Raw genomic sequence first — 24,274 nt, 5'->3', positions numbered from 1 at the left:
TTTCAAAGTTACTTATAGAAATGGGTTACATTAGAAACAGCTTAAAATATTTTTTTCTTAGGCTTAAATAATGAATTTAAGGCATGTGCAGATTTTAGCTGTGGAGATCTTAGTACCCATCACTATTTGCTAAAACGTAAAGAAAACACATATTTCAAATGTATAGTTTTATCAGAAAACAAAAGCAGGCTACAAAGGGGAGGGAGAGGGAAGACTGGAAGACAGGAATGAAGGCAGGGCTTGGGGCTCGTAGAGCCTAGTCTTAGTCTCCACGTCTGCATACACCTGCTGGGCCTCAGCGACTCTATAGCCAGTTTTAAGTTCTTGAGGCGCACGCCCCTCTAAGGAAAGAAAGCTCTTTACATGGAGAGCGGTGAGCTTAGAGGAGTCCTCGTTTCACGTTGTGACTTTCCACCACTTAACAGGCGCACAGTTACTAAACCCCGGCCCTTTGGAGTGCTGGTGAGCGGCTGCGGGCGTTTGACTCCGATTGGGGGCAGGACGGCCGGAAGTCCCGCCCCTCGGAAGTGCTCCCGCCCTCTCGGCGGGAAACGGTCCGGCGTCAAACTAGGCACGCGTGGAGGGAGAAAGGGCGAAACCCAACGCGCTGCGTCTTAAGGGTAAAGGCCACAGCCTCCACTCTGCGCCTTCGGGCCCTGCCTCATCCCCTCCTGGGAAGCCGCCGGTCGCCTCCTGTGGAATGTCTGGGGTGCGGCACACCTCGCCCTAACCTTAACAGACCCACAAGAGGGAATGGAATGAGTTGGCGGGAAGGGGCCTTTCTAAGGAGGCGGCCTTCCCCGGCTGCGGCCCCCACAGGGAAAAAGAAGTGTCACGTACCACTTAGGAGGCTTGACCCTGGCAGTTTTCGGTCTGATAGTACTTCAGAATCCCCGGGCGTCTCCCCAGGTTATTCTGATACACGAAGGAGGTGTGCGCTGCTGCAGAGGTCGTTTCTCGGGTCGGGTGTGGGTCCCTATGTCCTGCATCACCTGAGGGGGAAGGCAGGTTAAAGGGACTGATTTTCGGACCCACCCACTGTCCTGCGGGTGAATCGCAAGTGATGGGGCCGGCCTCAGGTCGCTAACCATCGCCCCGCTCACTGCAGGAGTTGGAGAACCCTGGACTAAGAGGGAAAGGCCCGAGGGACCACCTATGCTCTTCAAAAGGAGTTTCCTCCAGCTATTTAGGTGAGCCATGCCAGGGGGGGTTGCTGCTGCTGCTGCTAAGTCGCTTCAGTCGTGTCCGACTCTGTGCGACCCCATAGACCGCAGCCCACCAGGCTCCCCCGTCCCTGGGATTCTCCAGGCAAGAACACTGGAGTGGGTTGCCATTTCCTTCTCCAATGCATGAAAGTGAAAAGTGAAAGGGAAGTCGCTCAGTCGTGTCCGACTCCTACCGACCCCATGGACTGCAGCCTACCAGGCTCCTCGGTCCATGGGATTTGCCAGGCAAGAGTACTGGAGTGGGGTGCCATTGCCTTCTCCGCCAGGGGGCGTTGAGTGAGTGAAGTCACTCAGTCGTGTCCGACTCCTACGACCCCATGGACTGCAGTCTACCAGGCTCCTCCATCCATGGAATTTTCCAGGCAAGAGTACTGGAGTGGGTTGCGGAGTGGGTTGCCATTTCCTTCTCCAGGGGATCTTCCTGACCCAGGCATTGAACCCAGGTCCCCTGCATTGCAAGCAGACGCTTTACCGTCTGAGCCACCAGGGAAGTTCCTGTCTTCTCCGCCAGGGCGGGTTAAGGAGCGCCAATTGACGAAACAGGGTGGAGTTTGCCCTCCATCTTGGGAAAGACGTCTATCAGTTACCTCTGGAAACTGGGATAAGGTGATGCGGGTGGATGCAGACCGGCGGCTCCAGGCTCCTGAGGCTGGGAGTGCTGATGTAGTGAAATGGCTCCTGGTACTGGCAGCCTGTTTCTGGACCCAATCGAGTGTTATTTCTGAACCTAAACTATTGTAAGAGAAAGTTTAACATTTCTTGCATACTGGCCGTTTCTCCCCTGCCTTGCCTGCTTTAGAGGAATGTTTCCACGCGAATGAGTCCAAGCTGGGGATCCACTGTCAGCTACTTAGTGGTGGCATTTATTGTGGGATTTTCACCCCTGCCAGCCTTATCCACAGAATGATGTCATTTATCTTTCTAATATTTTGGGGGTGCTATTTAGATTTCAAAAAGCTTTTCATGTTAACATATTCTAGACCACATAAATAAGTAATCTTCAGCTCCTTTACTTACTTAAGTTTTAATTTGAGCTTGGTGAATTTATTGAGTGAAATCTGTAACTAGGGTAGTTTCTTTCTGGTACCTGGGGGGTGAGGGGGGTGATCGGGGGAGGAATCCCTTTTTTCCTCTTGTGAGAATGCAGTAAATGATTTTGAAATCTTGTTCGTGACAGTTTGCATCTATTCACTAAGTTCTGAAAATACTTAACAGTATGCTTTATTGGAGCAGGTGCTTTTGTTCTTGGGAATATACTGTATTTTATACTTTAAAATTAATTTTATAATTATTAATCACTTGAAAGTTATAACTTGTCCTTTGCCGTGGATGTTTTTAAATATGTAGCAAGTAAATATAATGACTTGTTTTTAATGTTACTAGATATTTGGCAAACTTTACCTTATTTTACTGTGTAACTATTTATTAAAAAATGGTATTAAAAAGACAGGGGACTAGACTAAGGTAGTTTGTGTTGTCAGTTTCAATTTAAAAGTTATATCCCTCTTTAATAATGAAAATCTTATTAAAAAGCAGATTGACTAAAATGAAGGAACTAGTCCTTAAACTCTCTCACAAAGCAAAAACCTCCATGTATGATACAATGGACTATTTTTTTAGCAGAAGTATTTTTAATTGGAAGATAATTACTTTAGAATGCTGTGTTGGTTTCTGTCATACAATAGCATGAATCTGTCATACAATAGCCATAAATGTACATATGTCCTCCCTTTTGAACCTCCCTCTCACCCCTACTCCATCCCACCCTTCTAGGTTGTCACAGAGCACCTGGTTGAGGTCCCCGTGCTTTACAGCATCTTTCCACTAGCTTTCTGTTTTACACATGGTCATGTATATGTTTCAGTGTTACTCTCTCAATTCATCCCACCTTGTCCTTCCCCACTGAATAGACTAATTTTTCAACAGATTGTTTTTTAATCTAGTCTTTTTCCAAATCTTAACCCATTTGCTCATAGGCAACTCAACCTTTAAAAAAGAATGAAAATTTTCCTGTATACTTTTATGTATATATAGTATGTCTCTTTATAACATGTCTCCAAATTATATGTAGGAAACAGTAACCGGGGATAAGAGTGTAGCCCTTACCTCAGTTTTCTTGATTCTCATTTCAGCTCTGTCACTTACTAGCTGTTTGAACTTGGACAAATTGTTACTTTTTCCTCGTCTATCCTTATAGCTCCCTTGCATGGTTGCTGTAAAGACTAAAAATAATAATATTTATAAGGTTTATAGAGGTTTAAAGGGCCTGACCTACCATTGGACTTGCTGAACATTAGAAGCTTCTATTACAAAACCTGTGAAAAGTGAAAAACAGTGAAATAAAACACTACCAGCTAAAGACAACAAGTGTTAATATGTTGCTGTTTTTCATCTAATTTTATGTTTGCCTCTAGATAATTGGGGTCATACTGTAGATAAAATTTTGAGTCTTGCTCTTTTTTATTATATTGTAACATAAGCATTTTTCCATGTTATCAAACATTTCAAGTAAATGTCAATATTCTTGTAACAATATCATATCCTGTGGATATACTATGATGTACCTACCCATTCCTTTTTTAATGGAATATTTAGGTTAAAAAACTGGCAAAACTAGTAAACGTGTGTGTGACTAAAGTTGGACTTTAGTCACGTCCGACTCTGTGTGACCTTGTGGACTGTAGCCTGCCAGGCTCCCCTGTCCATGGGATTCTCCAGGCAAAAATACTGGAGTGGATTGCCAATGGCCTCTTCCAGGCGGTCTTCCTGACCCAGGGATTGAACCCATGTCTCTTACATCTCCTGCATTGGCAGGCATAGGGTCCATGGGATTGCAAAGAGCTGGACACGACTGAGCAACTGAACTGAACTGAACTGAACTGATTGGCAGGCAGGTTCTTTACTGCTAGCACCACCTGGGAAGCCCCCAGTAAATATGTGTATATTACTTTATAAAAGATTTACATATTTATCATTAAATTTTTTGTTGGGAATTTTAATTTTGAGAGTAAGAATGAGCAATAGAATAATTGTCTCCCTTTAGCTACATAGTATTGGGTTAAATAAGAATTTTTGAATTCTTTGAGTCCTGATTTATTGTTCTAAGAAGTTGACTGGACCCTGATATATTTTTCTAAAAAAATCAGTTTAGCATTTTAAAGGAAAGAATGTGAGAGGCCATATTAGGGTTGCCAGTTATTTTTAAAATTCTTCTAATGAATGATTTATAAACAAAGATTTAAGCTTGAAAGTAAGCAGAAGTTGTTAGAAAAAAACTTTAGTATTAAGCTAAGCTTGTGAAGAGAAATGCACATCTAAAGAGTGTGTGTGTGTTTGTGTTCTAAACCTCTGATTCATGGATGGGTGCCCAATCTGAAATGATGGGATGAATATTTACAGAAAAGGAAATAAGGAAGGAGGAGCAGAGCAGTTAGATTCAATCAATAATTCATGTGTTTGTTTAATAAAACCTATTGAACCTTAAGTGCCTGTAGAACTTAAGAATGTGAGGTGCATTCGTGTATGTTCTCAATTTTAATTCTTGTAACAACTCTATAAAGTTGGAAATTTCTATTTTATAGATGAGGAAACTGAGCCACAGAGAACTTAAGTATACCTAATATCCAGTAAGTTTCAGGGGCTTCCCTGGTGGCTCAGTGGTAAAGAATCTACCCTGCCAGTTCAAGAGATGTGAGTTTGATCCCTGGGTCAGGAAGATCTACTGGAGAAGGAAATGGCAACCCAATCCAGTATTCTTGCCTGGAGAATCCCATGGACAGTGTAGCCTGGCGGGCTACAGTCCATGGGGTTGCAGAATCTGACACGACTGAGCACACGTGTTCTTTTCCTACTCCTTTGCATACTGCACTTCTGGAAATCTCAAAATAGATTTAAATTGAGAGAATACCTTTATCTTATAGATGAAATATAAGGAAAAAGAATGCAGACAAGCATGGAAAGTGAGGACACAAAGAAAATACAAGGTGAGAAATTTATGGATCATATATCTGGGATTTGTTTTTTAGTCTATTTGTGGAATATACTGCAGATTATCTGACAGGCTCCAGGAATTGAAAGAATTATTCAGTAATTTACATAAATATTTATTAAACATCTAGTCTGTACCAGTCACACTGACTTCAGGAAACTGACATTCTAATGGGAGATGGCATGCTGATAATTAGAACACCATATGATAGTTGATTTAATGGAGGTATATGTAATAACAGTGGAAACTTGAGAGGACCACCAGCAAATTTCAGAGCTGTCTTCAGAAAAATGGAAATTTAATTCATGGAAATGGAGGAGGTTAACCAGAGAGGAAATACTAAAATATAATAGGATGGGAAATAGTACTCCCTGATGGACCCCATCACATCAGGGTTTGGCTGAGGAAGAGGACCACCCCCCAAAAAGACTAAGAAAAACATTGCAGAAAGGTAAAGGGACAGGAATGTGGTATTTTGGAAATTAGCCTTATGAGAATGCTTTGAGAAAGGCATTCTCATTACCCTCATACCCAAGAGGCTCAGTCTTAAATGTCACAGATGATGACTGAAGAATCCACTGGACTTAATTTGTTTTATCAATAGTAAACTTAATAGATTTCAGCCAGATTGCAGTATATTGAGGTCTGGGTGGGAAATAATCTGGAGACAGTATGAATAGCTTGGTGGTGGTTGTTTAGTTGCAAAGTCATGTCCAACTCTTTGCAACCCCATGAACTGTAGCCTGCCAGGCTCCTCTGTCTGTGGGATTTCCTAGGCAAGAATATTGGAGTGGGTTGCCATTTGCTTCTCTAGAGGATCTTCCTGATCCAGGGATCAAACTCACGTCTCCTGCATCACAGGCAGATTCTTTACCATTGAGGCACCAGGGATTCCCATGAATAGCTTGCTCTTCTTCAGAGCTTATCTGAAGATACATGGCAGTAACTAGAGGGCGGTTGTAATGTTAAGGATCGTATAAGAGGTACAGAGATAAGAGAATTTGTGAAGGGACTTTCCTGGTGGTCTAGTGGTTAAGACTTCACACTTCCACTGTAGGGGGCTGGGTTCTGTCCCTGGTCAGGGAACTAGATTCTACATGCTGCAACTAAGACTTTGCATGCCACAACTAACAAGATCCTGCATGCTGCACCTGAAAAGACCCCTCATACTCCAACTAAAAGATTCCACATTCCAGAAGAAGATAGGAGATCCTTCATGCCACAACTAAGATGTGGCCCAGCCAAATATATATATATATATTTTTTTTTTAAGTTTTATAGTTTCAGATTTTACATTTAGAACTACAGTTCTAATTAGTTTTTGTATACAGTGTGAATAATGGATTCAAGTTTTGTTTTATTGTTTTTTTGAATATGAATATCCAGTTGTTCCAACACCATTTGTTGAAAAGGCTATGCTTTCTTCTCTACATTGCCTTTGTAAAAAAAAAAAAAAGCCACTCCTATATATGGGTTTATTTTTGAACTGTATTCTGTTTCATTTATCTGTTTATCTGTTGATGCCACACTATACTCTTGATTACTGTAGGTTTGTATTAAGTCTTGAAATTAAAGAGAGTTGAGTCTTCCATCTTTACTCTTCTCTTTCAGAATTGTTTGGCTATTTTAGGTCCTTTGCATTTCCATGTGAATTTTTAAATCAGCTTGTCAACTTGTACCAAAATAGCCTGTTGGGATTGCATTGAATCTCTAGATCAATTTGGGGGAGAACTGACATCTTAACAGTATTTAATCTTCTGACCCATGAACAGGGTGTATCACTTCCTTTATTTCAGTCTTCTTTAATACCTCACAGTATTTTTTAGTTTTTAGTGTGTATGTAATTCACATCTTTTGCCAGTAAAACTTCTTTTTCTCTTTTTTGGCCACAGCTTGTGCAGGATCCTAGTTCCATAACCAGGGATCAATCCTGTACCGCCTGCAATGCAAGCAGAGTCTTAACCCCCGTACCACCAGGGAACTTCCAGTGTTTCATATTTCTTATGCCATTTTAATTGGCATTGGTTTTGAATTTCAGTTTCCAATTATTTATTGCTGGTATATAGAAATGTTGCTGATTTTTGCATGTTAGTGGATATTCTGAAACCTTACTATACTCATTAGTTTGGTAGCTATTTTGTAGATTCCATCAGATTATCTACATAGAAGGCCATGTCGTATGTGAATACTGATAGTTTTATTACTTCCTTCCCAATTTGGATGCCTTTTCTTTTTTCTTACCTGATGGCACTGGCTAGACTCTCTAGTGCAATGATAAATGGAATGTTCAATAGAATGACATTGGCTAGCTTCTCCAGTACAATGGTAAACATCTCTGTCTGTTCCTTAGGGAGAAAGAATGAATTCTTTCTCTGCTAAGTATGATATTTACTGTAGGGTTTTTGGTAGATATACTTCATCAGGTTAAGGAGGTTCCTTCTATTTCAAGTTTGCTGAATTTTTTTTAGATCAGAAATGAAATTTTATTTTATCAAATGCTTTTTTTGCATATACTGAATGACGTATTCTGTTTTAGTTTGCTGTATTACATTGATTTTTAAAATCATAAACTAATCCTGCATTCCTAGGATAAACTCACTTGGTCATGATGCATTATTATTTTAATTTATTTTTGAATTCAACTTGTTAAAATTGTTTAGACGTTTTTTGCATGTATGTTTGTGAGGGATATTGGTCTGTAGTTTTCTTTTTTCCTTTCTAATGACTTAGTTTTAATATTAGAATGAGGAAATAATACTTTCCTAAAATAAGTTATAAAATATTATTTCTTTTGAAACTTTTTGGAAAACTTTGTGTAGAATTGACATTATTTCTTCCTTAAATGTTGGGAAGAATTTACGGATGAAGCCATCTGAACCTGGGGTTTTCTTTATAGAAAGGTTTTAAACTATGATTTCAATCTGTTTCATATATATATATATAATATTTATTTCTTCTTGGGCGACTTTTGGCAATTTGTTTCTTTGCAGCAACTTGTCCATTCACCTAAGTCATTGAATCTGTAGGTATGAAGTTGTACATGACCATTATTATCTTTTGAATATCTTTAGAAGCTATGTTGATACATCTGTCTCAGTCTGATATTGGTAATTTTTATCTTTGCTCTTTTTTTTCCTGATCAGTTTGTCTAAGGGTTTGTTGGTTTTACTGATGTCCTCAAAGACCCGGCTCTGCAGTTCGGCTTGGATCTTTATGATTTCCTTCCTTCTGCTTATTCCTTACCCTTTCACTAGTTTCTTTAAGGTGGAAGCTGAGATCATTAATATGTGACTTTCTTCTTTTATAATGTAGACATTTAGCATTACACATTTCTCCTAAACACTGATTTAGTAGCATCCCACAAATTCCTTTTTTTTTTTGGAGGTGTGTATGCTTCATGGCTTGTAGGATCTTAGTTCTCCAACCAGGGATCAAACCCAGGCCCCAGCACTGAAAGTGCTAAGTCTTAACTACTGGACCACCAGGCAATTAGTACATCCCACCAATTCTAATATACTGTATTTCACTTTCATTCAGTTCATTCTAAATAAATATTTAAACCAAAGTAGCTTTAATTACCAGAGAAGGCCATGGCACCCCACTCCAGTACTCTTGCCTGGAAAATCCCATGGATGGAGGAGCCTGGTAGGCTGCAGTCCATGGGGTCGCTAAGAGTCAGACATGACTGAGCGACTTCACTTTCACCTTTCACTTTCATGCATTGAAGAAGGAAATGGCAACCCACTCTGGTGTTCTTGCCTGGAGAATCCCAGGGACAGGGGAGCCTGGTGGGCTGCCGTCTATGGGGTCGCACAGAGTCGGACACGACTGAAGCAACTTAGCAGCAGCAGCAGCAGCTTTAATTAAAGAGAATAATAATTGTATTTTCTTTTCCTGTATTTTGTGTGAGGGGAAAATCAAATAATTATAAGAAGCTCATTTCAAGTTGTTTTATTTAAGGAGCATCTTTCTTTTACATATTTTTAGTCCTTGTTAGATTTTTTAAAAGTAATACATGTTATTTAAAAAACAAAAATATGTATTTTGAGGGTGAAACTTAAATGATTAGTTTTTGAAAGGAAATGTTTAAAATAATGAAATTTTTGTTCTTTAGAAGTGAAGACTGACCTGAACTTATTATTGGAGTGTCTGAAGTATCAAATGGACAATGCTTTTTCACAAAAGGAAGCTTTGGTTACCATTCATTCAATTTGCCAACAAAACAGTAAGACGTGATAGTGAAATTTTGTTTGTGATTCTTTGTAGTATTGTGATATACGAAATATGCATTGTTCTTTCTCTTCTATTCAGTTATTTTATATGTTACTGTGTTCATGTGATTTATTGTCCTTAAAAGAATAATTATAATAAATCTTCTTTGTTTTGTCTGCACATTTTACAGGTAATGCAGGTCTTTATTTTCGGGAAATTGGTGGTTTGATGTTTGTGAAAAATCTTGCAAAGTCAAGTGAACATAGTATGGTAAAAGAAGCAGCCTTATATACATTAGGAGCTGTTGCAGAGCAAAATGGTAAAATATGAAAACTTTATTTCACTTTCCTAAGCAGGAAGTTTTAAAGTTTTACTTTAACAAACTATTGAAGTATAATTTTAGAATTAAATTTTTTACATGTCTGGATAGTTTTATCCAAATGTTTTATTTAAATTAATGCATGCCAAAGATTTTATTTAACTTTTTAACTAATGAGGGAAGCAGTAAGATGTTAAAACTGCTTCAAAAGTAATGGCAAAAAACAGTGCTGTAGACTTTTGGGAAAGCTGAATTTTATGAACAGGTACATAACTAATCAGTGTCTGCAGGTCAAAGATCAATTGCATTCTACTGGTCAATATGTTTTGCATTTCTGTGGACAAGAATAACTTGTGTCACTATCAGTTTTCTAGAGTTATGAAATAGCCCAAAGACAGTAAAAGGCACAAATAATCTAGAAAGAAGGCTAGACAGGACGTTCAGTACTTGTTATCATCCATTTCGAAATCTTTCATAATTTTTTTCTTGCCAATAGTTGGAAACATTTTTTTACTTTTGTCTTTTACTATGCTTATCCCCCCCTTTTTTTTTGGCCATACAAAAGTTTTTTTATTTTTATAAAAATAAGTTCATCTTTCTTTTCCTTTCTTGTCTGAATTTTGAATCAGAGGAAGTTTTCCCATCCTGGGGTATGAGATGATGAATGGTTCCAGTTTTATGTGGCAATCCAGCTATCCCAACTCTTCTTATTATAAAGTAGATCTTTTTCACATTGATTTGAGATGCAGCCACTATCACTTAGTGAGTCTGTTTCTAGTTTTTCTATTCTGTTCACTGTCTGTATATTTGGGTACTTGAATCAGAATATTAAGATAACCCACAATCATCTTGTATGTGGATAAAGATGTTTTGGGTGCTTGGCCGCTCAGTTGTGTCCGACTCTTTGCGACCCCACGGACTGTTTCCTGCCAACTCCTCTGTCCATGGGATTCTCCAGGCAAGAACACTGGAATGGGTTGCCATTTCCTTCTCCATGTTTTGGGTGTGGCTGACAAAAATGTTTTTTTTGTAGTGTACCTGAAATGAAGTTAAATCTAAACCATCAATTTGTCAAATAACTTTATATTCTTATATTTTCATCCATTAACTTCATCACTTGTTTTGAGAATAAGTTATGCTCTAGGCACTAGGGATAAATAAGACATTGTCTTTGCCTTTGAGAGTGTCTAAAAACTGTTCTAGACACTGGATATATGTGTTCAAATTATTTTTTACAATTCTGCTTATTGCATGATTATCACCAAAGAACCCCTCCTTATCAGGTAGGTATCATTTTTGCTTTTTGGAAAGATATTTTTATATCTAGAAGAGTCTTTAAAAATAGCACAACTATCATTTACCCCTCTTTTCTAAAGCTGGTTTCTGAATTTTCTTAAATTTTGGGGGGCTACATTTTGTTACTTATCCTCAAATTTTTGGGTCATGTTTTATATTTTTGTTAGGCTTAATTTTGAAATGTAGTCACTGAAAATTCTATGAGATTGCAATACGTGCTTTAGAGCTAGGTCAAGTACTTCTGATTAAGATACTGCTTCTTTGGTCTGTTAATTGAGTAAGCACTTAAATTTGTCAGAATTTGTTATATGACTGATGAATGTCAGTGAAATGAGACTTGGTTGAGAACCATCCATAATGGCAATTTTATATTTTGTTCAGCATATTTTAAAACTTGTTTGTGCTAATACATAGAAATTAAAATTAAATTTTCATGTTTCAGTTTACTGTCAGCAGACTTTGTGTACTTCAGAATTGTTTGAAGACTTAACTTGGTTCTTATCTAACAGTGATTCAAACACAAATTTGAAAAGAATGTCTGTTTATGTTATTTTGGTTCTGGTTTCAAATAACAGTAAGTACATTCTCTTATGTTATAGAAATATTTTTAAAAATAATAAATTGGAACAGACAGTATTAATCTTTTTATTCTAGTCAGTGCCTTTTAAAACCTTACTAACTTTTTAGAACTACTGGCTCTAAAGACAATATAGCATGATTTTAATTATTTAATATTTATTAATTTAAAAAATAGTAAAGTGATTTGTATTATTTAACTAGCATTGAAAAGGAATGGGATTAAAAGCAGAAGAGAAGCATTTAATGAATTGTTGTTGTTTTGACACTAAGTCATGTCCAACTGTTTTGTGACCCCATGGACTATAGCCTACCAGGCTCCTCTGTCCAGGGGATTTCCCAGGTAAGGATACTGGAGTGGATTGCCATTTCCTTCTCCAGGAGATCTTCCTGACCCAGGGATCGAACCCATGTCTCCTGCGTTGGCAGGCAGATTCTTTACTGTTGAGCCACCAGGGAAGCCCCATTTAATAATGAATTAATTTGGTTGATTTTCCATTGAATTGGCCATTCAGTTATCATCATATTTAAGGTCATTATATCAGTCAGCAATGACCTTAAATTTCATGTAGCTCTTGGCTAAAGTTTTACTTTGCTTTTGTTGTTTTAGTTTTATTTTGGAATAATCTTAGCTTCACAAAAAGTTGCAAAGATAGTATATAGAGTGTTCCTGTATACCTCTTGCTCAGGCTAAAGGCTATTTTTTTGTTGCTTTATTTAGATCTTCAAATTGTTAGAAATTTTATATGCATTTAAATGTGTCTAGATTTTATTTTTTCAGTTTTTAATATTTTAAATTATTTTTTTTCTATTTTGGAGCATATTTTGGTACTATAATACAGAACTATGCAATATAAGTGTTTTGTGATTTTTAGAGGAAATTTGAATACTGTCATTCTCTAAGCATAAGTAATACATTTTCCATAATAATCTTGATTATATATTTTTTACCTACTGTAATTCTGTATTGTACTTTATAATACTTTAAAATGACTGAAAGTTATTTATTAAAAGTACTGCTTAAATGTTGTTTTCCATTTGTGCAAAATTATTTTCTAAACAGAAATCTTTCATTTAATACATGGCAATTTTTTTAAGGGACTGGACAGACACTTGTGAGAGAAACAGGTTGTATTTCAGTTCTATTACAGTTGTTCAAGTAAGTAAATATATGTTTCTTCTTATTAATTATTCATAGCTTAATACCTTAACACATATGTATTAATTACTTTCTTTACTCTTTAACCTAATAGGACTGTTCTTTCAAAATATGAGTTGAATTTGTCAGATGAAAGTGCTTTTCAGAGTTATCAGTTGTGGTCTTCAGTGTGTAGTACTCTGTGTGTCTGTGTCAACAATCCTCAAAATGGTAATTATCTCAAATATTTAAATACAAAAAAAGACTAAAAACAAATAAAAAGCTGATATTTTCCAAGTATACTAAAATATGATTGTCTTTATCCCTTTCAGATGAAAATCAAATGCTTTGCTGCTCACTTTTTACACATGCTAATGACTGGCTGATAAATTGCATGAAAGCTGAGATAATTCGCCCTATTTGCTCATTTATTGGACTCACTCTTGCAAATAACAGTAAGTATTCATTATTCTCCAGGCTTTATTTGAAGAACTATATTTCAAAGCATAACCTATTGAATTAATTAATGAATTCCAAGTAAATTGGGTCATTTTGGATGCATTTTACTATTGTATAAGTTAAAATCTTATACATAGAAAAACATAGCAAAACTATAAAAACCCACATAGAGTGTTCTCTGAAAAAATTAGAAATTAATAAAAATAAAACATCTAGAAAAGTTCCTGATATCTAGAAATTAAGCGACAAAATACTAAAAACCCACATCAAAACAAAAACACAAACCTATGAGTCAAAAAAAATTACAAAGGAAATTAGAAATGTTTTTAACTTAATGATGATGAAAACACAATATTTTTGATGGAAAGACTTGCATAGGAAAGAAAAAAGATCCCAAATCTATTATATTAGTTTCCACCTAAGAAACTAAATAATAAAACAAGTTAAAGTCAATGTAAGCATAACAAAGAATAATAAAGAGAAGATTAGCAGTCAATGAAATATAAAAAAACAGAATAGAGAAATAAATTAAACCAAAAACTAGATCTTTGAAAAGATCAGTAAAATGGATCCTTTACCCAGACTAATCACAAAATAGAGAGAAGGCCCAAATTATGAGGAATATAGCTTTATGCCACTAAATTAGATAACTTAAATGAACTGGACAAATTCTTTGAAAGACAAGCTACAAAAGCTCACTCAAGAAGAAATATATAACCTGAGTATTCAGTATCTAACACAGAAATTGAATTTGTAGTTTAAAACCTTAACGCAAGAAATTCTAGGTCATAAAGACTTCACTGGTAAATTCTACCAAACATTTAAGGAAAAAGAGTTCTACATAAATTATTTCAAGAAGTAGAAGTAGAAAAAATACTTCCCAACAAACTTTTAAGGCCAGCGTCATTTCCATGCTAAAGCTTGAAAAAGGCATTACAAGAAAACTATAGGCCAATATCCTATATATATATAGATGTAAACATCCGTAACAAAATATTAACAAATCAATCTAGCAAAATATAGAAAGGATAATGTATTCTGATTAGGTGACATTCATTTTAGTAATGCAAGGCTGGTTTAACATTAGGAAATTCACAATATTCATAGACTAGAAAAGAAAACAATATGATCTTCAAAAATGTAAGAAAAGCTTTTCACGTAATTTAACATACATTCATGACAAAAGATTTTGGTGAGCTAGGAACAGAAGGGAACTTTCTCAATGTGATAAAGGGCCTCTACAAAATATTATAGCTAATACACTTAAATGGTGAAGGACTTAATGCTTTTCTCCTAAGATTGGAAAGAAGACAAGGATGGCCACTGTCTTTATTTAATTGGACATCCAAGTCAGTGCAATAAGGCAAAAAAATGAAATAAAAGGCATAGAGATTGAAAAGAAAGAAGAAAATATAGTACTTATTCATAGGTGACCAGATTGTGTAAGAATCTACAAAAAGCTACAAAACTAATAAGTGATTTTAGCAAAGCTGCAGGATACAAGGTCATATGGAAACAATTAGGAACTTAAAGTGACTATCATTTATGATAATATAAAAAACTCAAAATACTTAGGGATATATTTAGTGAAATATGTGGAATATATATATGCTGAAAACTATAAAACATTGCTGAGATTAAAAAAATTAAAACTTAATGGTAGAGATATCATACTCATGGATTATAAGATTCAATTTTGTCATAATGTCTCTTCTCAAATTCATCTCTAGATTCATAGCATTCCCTATCAAAATCTCAGCAGGCTTTTCTATAGAAATTGACAAGCTGATTCTAAAATTTACATGGAAATGCAAAGGGGCTAGGATAGTAAAATTTATTTGAAAAAGGACAAAATTGTAGAATTTATGTTTCTTGATTTCAGTATGTACTATACAGTAATCAACAGTGTAGTACTGGTGTAAGTGTAGGTATAGATCAATGGAACAAAATAGAGAGCCTAAAAATAGACACACACACACATACACACACGCATATATGGTTGATTTTCTACAAAGATGCCATGGTAACTCTGTGTTGGAAAATGTAGTATTTTAAATAAGTGATGCTGGTAAAAGTATTTACCTATCTGTGAAATATGAATATCAACCCTTACCTTACACAGTATGAAGTGAAGTGAAGTGTTAGTTGCTCAATCGTGTTTGATTCTTTGTAACTCAATTGACTGTAGCTCGCCAGGCTCCTCTGTCCATAGAATTCTCCAGGCAAGGATGCTCGAGTGGGTTGCCATTCCCTTCTCCAGGGAATCTTCCCAATTTAGGGATTGAACCTTCCCGCATTGCAGACAGATTCTTTACCATCTGAGCCACCAGGGAAGTTGGTATACAAAATTAACACAATCTACAAAAATTAACTTTAAATGATCTATATACCTCAATATAAGAAATAAACTATAAAACTTCTAGACAAAAACAGGAGCAAATCTTTATAATTTGGGAGTAGATACACATTTCTTAGGACACAAAAAACATGAGCCACCAAAGAAAAAATTATCATTTGGAGTTCACTGAAATCGAAATGTTTTATTTTTCAAAAGTTCCTGTTAAGGTGAAAAGGCAAGCCATCGACTGGGAGAAAATATTTGTGAAATGTACATCTGATAAAGAACTTGTGCCCAGGAAAACCCCAAGGAGATATCACTATATACTCACTAGCATGACTAAAAGTAAAAAGGCCAGTGACATTAAATATTGAGGTTGTGGAACAACTAGAACTTTCTCACACATTGCTGGTGGTATATCTATATTCAGATATTTAAAGCAAATAGTTGTCTTTCACATGCTCACATGCAAAGGAACATATCTCTATATAATTTCAAAAATTGAAACCTATTTCCATGATGCTTTGACATTTCCTCTTTCTTTAAATACCAACTTAAATGAATGATACATATAGGAACATATATGTTCCTATATGTATCTTTTGTCATGAATGTATGTTAAATTACGTGAAAAGCTTTTCTTACATTTTTGAAGGAACATATTGAAGGAACATTTTGAAGGAACATAAAAATCTCAGTGGTTTGGTATGAAATAGATTAGAGGCATCATCAACTCAACAGACATGAGTTTGAGCAAACTCTGGGAGATAGTGAAGGACAGGGAAGCATGGCATGCTGCAGTCTCTGGGGTCGCAAAGAGTTGGACACGACTTAGTGACTGAACAACAATTTTAAATACTCTGTACAAGTGTTGACTAGGATGTTCTGCTTATAAGTCTGATTTTTCATTACATAGAATATAATTGAAAATGCTTTTTAGTAAAACCTATTTTGGAGTCCCTGTAATACTGAAAATGTCTGAATGAATGAATGAAAGTTGGTCAATCATGTCCGACTCTTTGCCACCAGTTGTGTCTGACTCTTTGCAGGATTATAGCGTACCAGGCTTCTCTGTCCATGGAATTTTCCAGGCAAGAATACTGGAGTGGGTTGCCATTTCCTTTTCCAGGGGATCTTCCTGACTCAGGGATAGAACCGGGGTCTCCCACACTGCAGGCAGATTCTTTACTATCTAAGCCACAGGGAAATTGGAGAAACTGAAAATGTTTACATATCCTTAAATAACATTTCCTAACAGTCTGTTCCCAGATATAGAAATTTTTGAACATGATTTTTTTTAGATTAAGAGCTTTGTGTTTTATTAAACAATTTTAATATAAAAAGTACTTTTTGTGTTTAAATCATCCTGGCTCAATTTGTGGTTCTAGGGTAGACTGGGAAGAAGGTTTATCACAGAATTATAATCATTAGCCCATATATCCATTGATTATATGTCCCCTGCTTGGATAGGGGCTATAGAGACTATTGAATACATAGATCCATGGGGTACTTTCCCATCAGAATCATTTTCAACAGGGGAACAAAAGACTGAAGGCTTTTAAAAAAATGTATCTGTCATTGAATCTTTGCTTGGAATAGTTGTTATGACTCTCAGTAATATGTTATACTTTTATGCTCTAAGAAGTAAAAGAATTAGGCTTACTTAAATAAGATGGATGAAATATGTGGGGTTTTTTTGAAACAGTTAAATTACTTTGTTTTTTGTTGATTTAGCCAATCTGAGGAATGAGTTATTTTGGAATTCAGAAAATAGGCAGCTTGCTGGTTGTAATACCAAGCTAAATAAATGAATCTATAGCTCTTGTAGGACTTGAGTTTAATATCATTCTTGCAAAATTTACCAGTTCTTGATCAATGAAATGAGATGTCTAACATACAAGAAAGAAGTACTATACTATACATATGGTTGTACTATGTTGAAATGAGTTTCTTATATAAGTAAATAGAATCAATCTTATGATTATGTATATGCATAGGTAAGGATTAGATTTTTCATTCTTTAATTTTGGGATTTTTAAAAGTAAGTATTTTTAAAAGTCAAGTTAATGTTATATTTAGTACAAGTTAATTTAATGAAACCATATACTTGTCTTATTTGAAGTATTAATAGTTCTGCTACTTTTTTCCTTAAGCTTATGTTCAGAAATACTTTATATCTGTGGGTGGACTGGATGTATTGTCTCAAGTTCTTGTGCAGCTGGAATCTGATTCACACAAGACTCCTTTCAGTGCTAAACTTGCAGTGGTGGTGACAAAGACAGTGGATGCATGCATTGCTGATAATCGTGAGTGAAAACGCTGAGTAATTTTTCCACAGTTGCGTGTTGTTTGAATTGGGCATGGTGAATGTTGAAATGGTATTGAACACAAACATGGATTGGACTTCTAGTTTCTCATAAGTGGGAGAGAAACTTAGAAATTATCTAGTCCAACTCCTTATTTTCTCATGGAGGTTATGACGTCCTTAAGGATTCAAATCTAGGTCTTCTGATTTCAGATTTGATGATAGAATCAAGAGAAGAGTCTGTCAGCCTTAAGTCTTTGTTTCACTTACAAAGCAGCATTAAATGAAAAAGATTAGATGAGAAATCAAGGGACATTTTGGAGACGTAGGGAATGGAAAGTCCAATTTATAGATTTTAAAAAATGAGATAAAGAATTAAGGTATGCCTCTATCCAATAAGTATGAGAGGAACTTATCCTACCACAACTAGTGAGTGGCTGAACCAGACTAGAACTCATGGCTATAGATTTTAAAAAATGACATAAAGAATTAAGGTATGCCTCTATCTGGTAAGTATGAGTTGGACTTATCCTACCATAACAACTGAGTGGCTGAACCAGACTAGAACTCATGGCTGCTTCTCACATGTACAAATACTGAAGAATGATAGTCCACAAATTTTGTAATAAGCAGTTCTTGAAATTCATAAATAACTGAAAAAAAATGGTAGATCATTTTTTAAAAATTCAGTTATGTGCTAGGCTCTATGTAAGCTCTAGACATAAAAAAATGATTACGACATAGTCCTCTGAGGAATTCACCTTTTTGTTGCTATCAGGACTGTTGGATTCTGAACTCTGTTTTTAAAAACTGCAAAAAAAAACAACCCATGAGAAGTTTAGTTTAAAATGGTAGACTTCTTGAATTTTTCACATCTCAGCATAGATTCAAGTATGCTTCACTGCATCATTAACATCAATAGAACCATGACCAGCTAGTAGTGTATTTCAATGACAGGCAGGAATTGATTACATAGGAAGGTCTATACTGTCAGTCTAGATAAGACAAGGTATGTAAGATGAGAGTAAGCAGCTTTTAGGGAAGGTAGTATTATTACTTCATATTCACAGCCCTATACAGGACAACTTAGCAGAAAGCATTCTTCAAAAAATTTGCTTTAGTATAATGTCTTTAGTATGGGAAGAGGAATTAATGAGGGCTTTATAAGCCTCCATCTTATTATAATGCATTTGTTTATAGTCATATATTACATGTTATATGAGATGTGAATTTTAGATACTATGTAGATATATAATATCATTCTCCCAGGATAAGATCTGAAAAATAGTATATGTAATATCTGGAAAATACTATATGTATAGGTAGGAATAAGCTGTAAGTTTGTACTTGTTCTTTTTTTCCCCCTTTTTAAGCTACTTTTGGTGTTGTATTATCCAAGTACCACATTGTTTCAAAACTTCTGGCATTGCTGCTTCTTGACAGCCTGGATTCAGGAGAAAAATTTAGTGTCATACTTACTCTTGGTCATTGTACAGAGGATTGTGGTAAGTACTGGATTTATTTAGCATGTTAATTAAAACAGTAGAGTGGAAATACACTGTTATTTCCTCCCCAACTTAAAAGTACTGTTGCCTTTCTCCTAGTCCCCCAGCTAGTCATTCATTGCTCCTCATCCTTCTTCATCCATGGTATTCAGTCAGTCACTAAGACCTGTGGTTCTATTAATACATCTGTTTATCCTTCCTTATCATTTTCTACTGAATTCCAATGCTACTTTCCCAACTTAAGCCCTCAGCCCCTCAACATCTTTCAAAAGTGTTTTTGCAAGAGAGTCCTCCTTGTGTCCTCTTCCTTCTGTCTCCGTTTTTTCATTCTATTCCTCACATTGCTGCACAGATACGATCCTGTTCTCCCTTGTTGAAAACTTCAAAAGTTCTATCTTTCTTTCTCTATTTATCATTCTCTCCTATTTTTTCTCTTCCCCTTTCATTTTTTCCCTCTCTAGTTTCCTGCCATTTCACTTGCCTCCTTTCCAACCTTCACTTTTCTTTCTCTCCTCCTCCCATGTTTCCATTTCCCTTTCTTTGTGCTTTCTTGCTGCTTCTGCTCTCTCTTCCCTCATTTTCCATTCTCTCCATTCATTTATTTCTCTATACTTTCTCTTCACCTGTATATAACTTAGGGTTTACTATACCTTTAAACAGAGAAGGCAATGGCACCCAACTCCAGTACTCTTGGCTGGCAAATCCCATGGACGGAGGAGCCTGGTAGGCTGCAGTCCATGGGGTCGTGAAGCGTTGGACACGACTGAGCGACTTCACTTTCACTTTTCACTTTCATGCATTGGAGAAGGAAATGGCAACCCACTTCAGTGTTCTTGCCGGGAGAATCCCAGGGACGGGGGAGACTGGTGGGCTGCCGTCTATGGGGTCGTACAGAGTCAGACATGACTGAAGCGACTTAGCAGCATTCCTTTAAAATTATTAATTTTTATTTTTTAATTGCGGTATAATTGGCAACTAAACCTTTTTTTAAACCAAGTGAGGACAGTTCATTTACTCTTATGAGATATGACACTACTCTGTGGCTGTATTTCACAGATTATCACTTATGAGACGTAGGTATCTTATGTAAGTAGATTATTTTCTAAATTGAAAATACTTTTGAAACTTTGTTTTTCTGTATTTTAAAATTTGAACTATGTTGATAATTATCACAAGAAAGAATTATGACCTCATGCATATAGTTTAAGATAAAATAACTCTCAGAATTCCATGATGGTCCAGTGGTTAGGACTTGGCACTTTCACTATCAGTTTGATCTCTGCTTGGGGAACCAAGATCTCGTAAGCCCCATGGTACACCCAAAAGAAAGATAAAATAACTATTTTCTACTTTAATTTTTGATGTGTTTTCCAGAGGAAAATCAGTATGACTTTTTTAAAAACAATGGCCTTCCACTCATGATACAAGCCTTAACTGAATCTCAGAGTGAGGAACTAAACAAAGCTGCCACTTTCGTGCTTCACAACTGCAAAAAAATTAGTAAGTTTACTATTACTTAAAAAAATACCTACCAAAGTTTTTGAAAGAGAATTTACATCTGCTTTTTAGCTCCCAGCCTCTTCTTACATTTGAAAAGTAGATTATATAATTTTGACATGACAGCCAGAGTATTACAGCATATAAAACACTTCTGTGGAAGGGAGCAACAGTATAGATAATTCACTTATTTAATGCACTGTGGACAGATTTAGTTGTAGGACTTAAATCTGAGGGCTACAGGTGACTTAGGATTAAATCATAATATAAAGTACTTTCATTTATTTATTTAAAAAATATTTGAGTGCCTCTTATTTGCCAGGCACTGTGCTAGGCTTTAGGGAGACAGTGATAAGGTACAGCAGTCTATGTGCTCATAGAACAGTTTAACTGGAGAAATAGGAAGTAGATGAATATATTATTATAAATTAATGCAAAGGTTAAGATTGGATGGAGCACAGATCCTAACCTGTAATAAAAGACAGTGACCTAGACTTGGAGCAGAACAGGCTTTGGGAGGAAGTGATTTTTCACCTGAGATCTGAATGTAGAGTTAATTAGGTGAAAAGAAGGGAGTTTGTCTTGGTCCAGTGTCTCAAGCATACGCAACAGTGAGGCACAAAGTTCCTGCAAGAGGAGAGAACCTGGAGCATCCAAGAATTGATGGCTGGAGCATAGAGGAAATAGCCCTGAAAAGGAGTTTGGTCTTTTGAAAGAAAAATTGCAGCCACAATACATAAAAAAATTTTAAATTATAGGAAGGAACCTATAATCCACAGTTGTGGAAACTGTGTTAAAAAAATACTTTAAAACCAGTATCCATAAACTTGAGCATGTTTACATGCCTGGTATAACATGTTTTCATGCTATTTTTTCCCTATAATTCTGAAAAGTAAAGTCTATTTTATGATTCTTCAGGTCCTCAACTTCTGCCAAGCACTTTCTTTCCACTTAGTTTCAGTGCCAATTAGGCAGTTAAGATGGTTTGGATGTGCAAAATTTAGAGAAGGGGTTGTGGGGTATGAGTTTGTCCTTATTTCAAGTGTTCAAATGGCATTTCTAGTAATGGATAAACTCACTATTTTTTTTCCATATTTCAAAGCTGAGAAGTTATCTCTAAGTCTAGGAGAATATTCTTTTGATAAAAATGAAGAGCATTTAAAGGACATAAATATGAAAGAGAAGAATCTTGAAGATTACTGGAAGAAAGCAAAGGAAATTTTACACAGAATAGAAGAACTTGAAACAGAAGGAAATGAGGTTGGCTTTTTTGTTTCAAATAATACAGAACTTTTTTCAAAATTTTTTTAATAATAGAAGTTGGAGGGTAAAATATTTTTCTTACAAATTTACTTTTTATTTTTATGGTTTTAAATTTAAAATTCAATAGTAATACTTGAGGAATCATCCTTGAACACAGAAAAAAAATATTTTTAAAAAGGGAAAATGAAGGACTTCCCTGGTAGTCCAGTGGTTAAGAGTCCGCCTTCCAATACAGTGGATGCAGGTTCAATTCCTGGTCAGGGAATTAAGATCCCACATTCCATGGGGGCATTAAGCCTGGCCTTCACGACTAGAGAGCCTTCCTGCTGCAGACGGCAGAGCCCAGGCACTCCAGAACCTTGGTCTCTACAACTACAGAGAAGCCTAGGTGCCACAACTGTAGAGCAGCTTAAAATAAATATTTTAAAAAGTGGAAATAATGACTGAAAAAATAAGAGACATGGAGGATAGAGTCATGAGATCTATCATTTATATAGTAAGGGTTTGAGAAAGAGAAAGAATGCAGAAGTAATAGTTGACCCTTGAACAACAGGTGTTTGAACTGCTTGAATCTATTCATACATGACTTATTTTGACTTTATTTTTGTGTAAATTGTGAGATACATGTTCCCATCTGACTATCCAATGTCCCCAAATCATTTAATAAGTATTATCCCCTTTCTCCCTAATGTAAACTTCATCTTTTATAATGTATATTCTATTGACAATCATAAACTTTTTATGCATTATTTAAAGGGAATGTAATTTGGATTATAAAACAAATTATTATTTTGAAATTATTTACTTATTTTTATATTATAGGAAAATATAAAAGGAGAGAATTATAAGAATAATGTTTCATCTGTGAACATAAATATTCAAGATACACTGAAACACCTCCATGCAGATAGCAGCGGTGGTGTTCCCAAAGCAGAGGATAAAGATAAAAGCCAGGCTAGAAAGCTACATGGTTCTAAGTCCCATAAAGTCATGTCTAAAGCATGTACAAATGATGATCAAGTGAAGATGGTGTTACGGAGTGCAAATCCAGTTAATGCTTGTTATAGGGAGAGTGGGAAAAATAAGACTTTATGTACAGCCAATTCAAGCTGCAAACAAAACCTATGTGAAGAAACAACTTCTGAAAAAAAGAACTTTGTTTCTCAGTCAAGGTATAATTTAATAATTGTTTCTAACTTTTATTTACTTATTCAGCATTTGTGTGTGTGTGTGCATGTAGTACAATGTGCTATACTCTTAAGCACTGGGATACAGAAATGATAAAACGTGGTTTTGGGGAGGAACCTAATGTAGGAAGTTTTGGGAAAGGGGTTTGGATGGGACAGTCTTGGCCAGTTCATCTAGGGTCTGGCACGTCATACGCAAGATTTTCTGTTTTAACTTATAAGGTATAAGGAGCCATTGACAATTTTAAATCAAATGGCATAGTCAGATTTGAATTTTAGAAGGGATACTCAGAAAACTTAAACTGAATGTCTATAGCTGAAATAACAATGCACATATTGATAATCAATCAGCAATTTGGCAAAAGCCAGTTTGTAAGTTTAATTTGATAAATGGGGGTAAGGTGTGATTAAGATCTGGTTTAGGCTCACCTTTTCATTTGTTCCTGTACCTCCTCTCCAGCACATGTTCTTTCTCCCTCATGGGTAGCCTATGGGGCTGGACCTGGAATCATAGCCTTTCTTCCTAGAACCTGTCTTGTGTTCTGCTCTTCTGATAGTTACTGGACTATGAGGGAGACTGAAGAGGATGCTGCTATGTTTTGGGAGGTTGTAGGGTAAACCAAGTGTTAGGGAGATGGATTATATCATCACATTCCCTTTTTCCTTTTCCAAACCATTCTTCATGTAATTTTAACTTGATTTCTTAGGGATGTAGAATTGGGAATTAGTGAGATATGCTCTTGTGCCAGCCTTCTTGCCCTCTGGCCCACTGAATTTGTTATTTCCTCTTTTTTGCTTTTCTTCTTTCCTATTTTCCTCTTTTTTCCCCATGTTTCTGCTGACATCGGAATTATTGCCCTTTGGAGTCTTAACTCCACTTTTTTTTTTTTATTGAAATAGAGTTGATGTTACAGTTACAGTGTTTCAGCTGTACAGCAGTGATTCACTTACTATTCTTTTTCAGA

At 35.9% G+C, this 24,274-nt stretch overlaps 1 protein-coding gene across 16 annotated transcripts in view; it reads left to right on the top strand.

The window, feature by feature from the left end:
- The first annotated feature begins 36 nt into the window (after window positions 1-36).
- The window catches only part of TERB1 (telomere repeat binding bouquet formation protein 1), a 32,777-nt gene continuing 8,539 nt past the window's right edge, over window positions 37-24,274 (top strand). For 9 of the 16 annotated variants that reach the window (XM_044932015.2, XM_044932013.2, XM_044932014.2 and 6 more), the window contains exons 1-13: window positions 37-709; window positions 1,109-1,190; window positions 9,329-9,439; window positions 9,617-9,745; window positions 11,484-11,615; window positions 12,716-12,776; window positions 12,871-12,986; window positions 13,088-13,210; window positions 17,706-17,858; window positions 19,231-19,362; window positions 20,737-20,862; window positions 21,962-22,119; window positions 22,945-23,294. In XM_044932015.2, coding sequence (XP_044787950.1) covers window positions 701-709; window positions 1,109-1,190; window positions 9,329-9,439; window positions 9,617-9,745; window positions 11,484-11,615; window positions 12,716-12,776; window positions 12,871-12,986; window positions 13,088-13,210; window positions 17,706-17,858; window positions 19,231-19,362; window positions 20,737-20,862; window positions 21,962-22,119; window positions 22,945-23,294 — 1,682 coding nt within the window. In that variant the 5' untranslated portion in view covers window positions 37-700. Of the gene's footprint in view, window positions 932-1,108; window positions 1,191-1,682; window positions 1,964-5,146; window positions 5,210-9,328; window positions 9,440-9,616; window positions 9,746-11,483; window positions 11,616-12,715; window positions 12,777-12,870; window positions 12,987-13,087; window positions 13,211-17,705; window positions 17,859-19,230; window positions 19,363-20,736; window positions 20,863-21,961; window positions 22,120-22,944; window positions 23,295-24,274 lie in introns of those variants that run through there. The other 7 variants (XM_044932002.2, XM_044932003.2, XM_044932009.2 and 4 more) reach the window with 7 other exon arrangements.

This window comes from Bubalus bubalis, chromosome 18, assembly GCF_019923935.1.
Source record: "Bubalus bubalis isolate 160015118507 breed Murrah chromosome 18, NDDB_SH_1, whole genome shotgun sequence".
NCBI lineage: Eukaryota > Metazoa > Chordata > Mammalia > Artiodactyla > Bovidae > Bubalus > Bubalus bubalis.
This window is presented reverse-complemented; position numbering and strand designations above follow the sequence as displayed.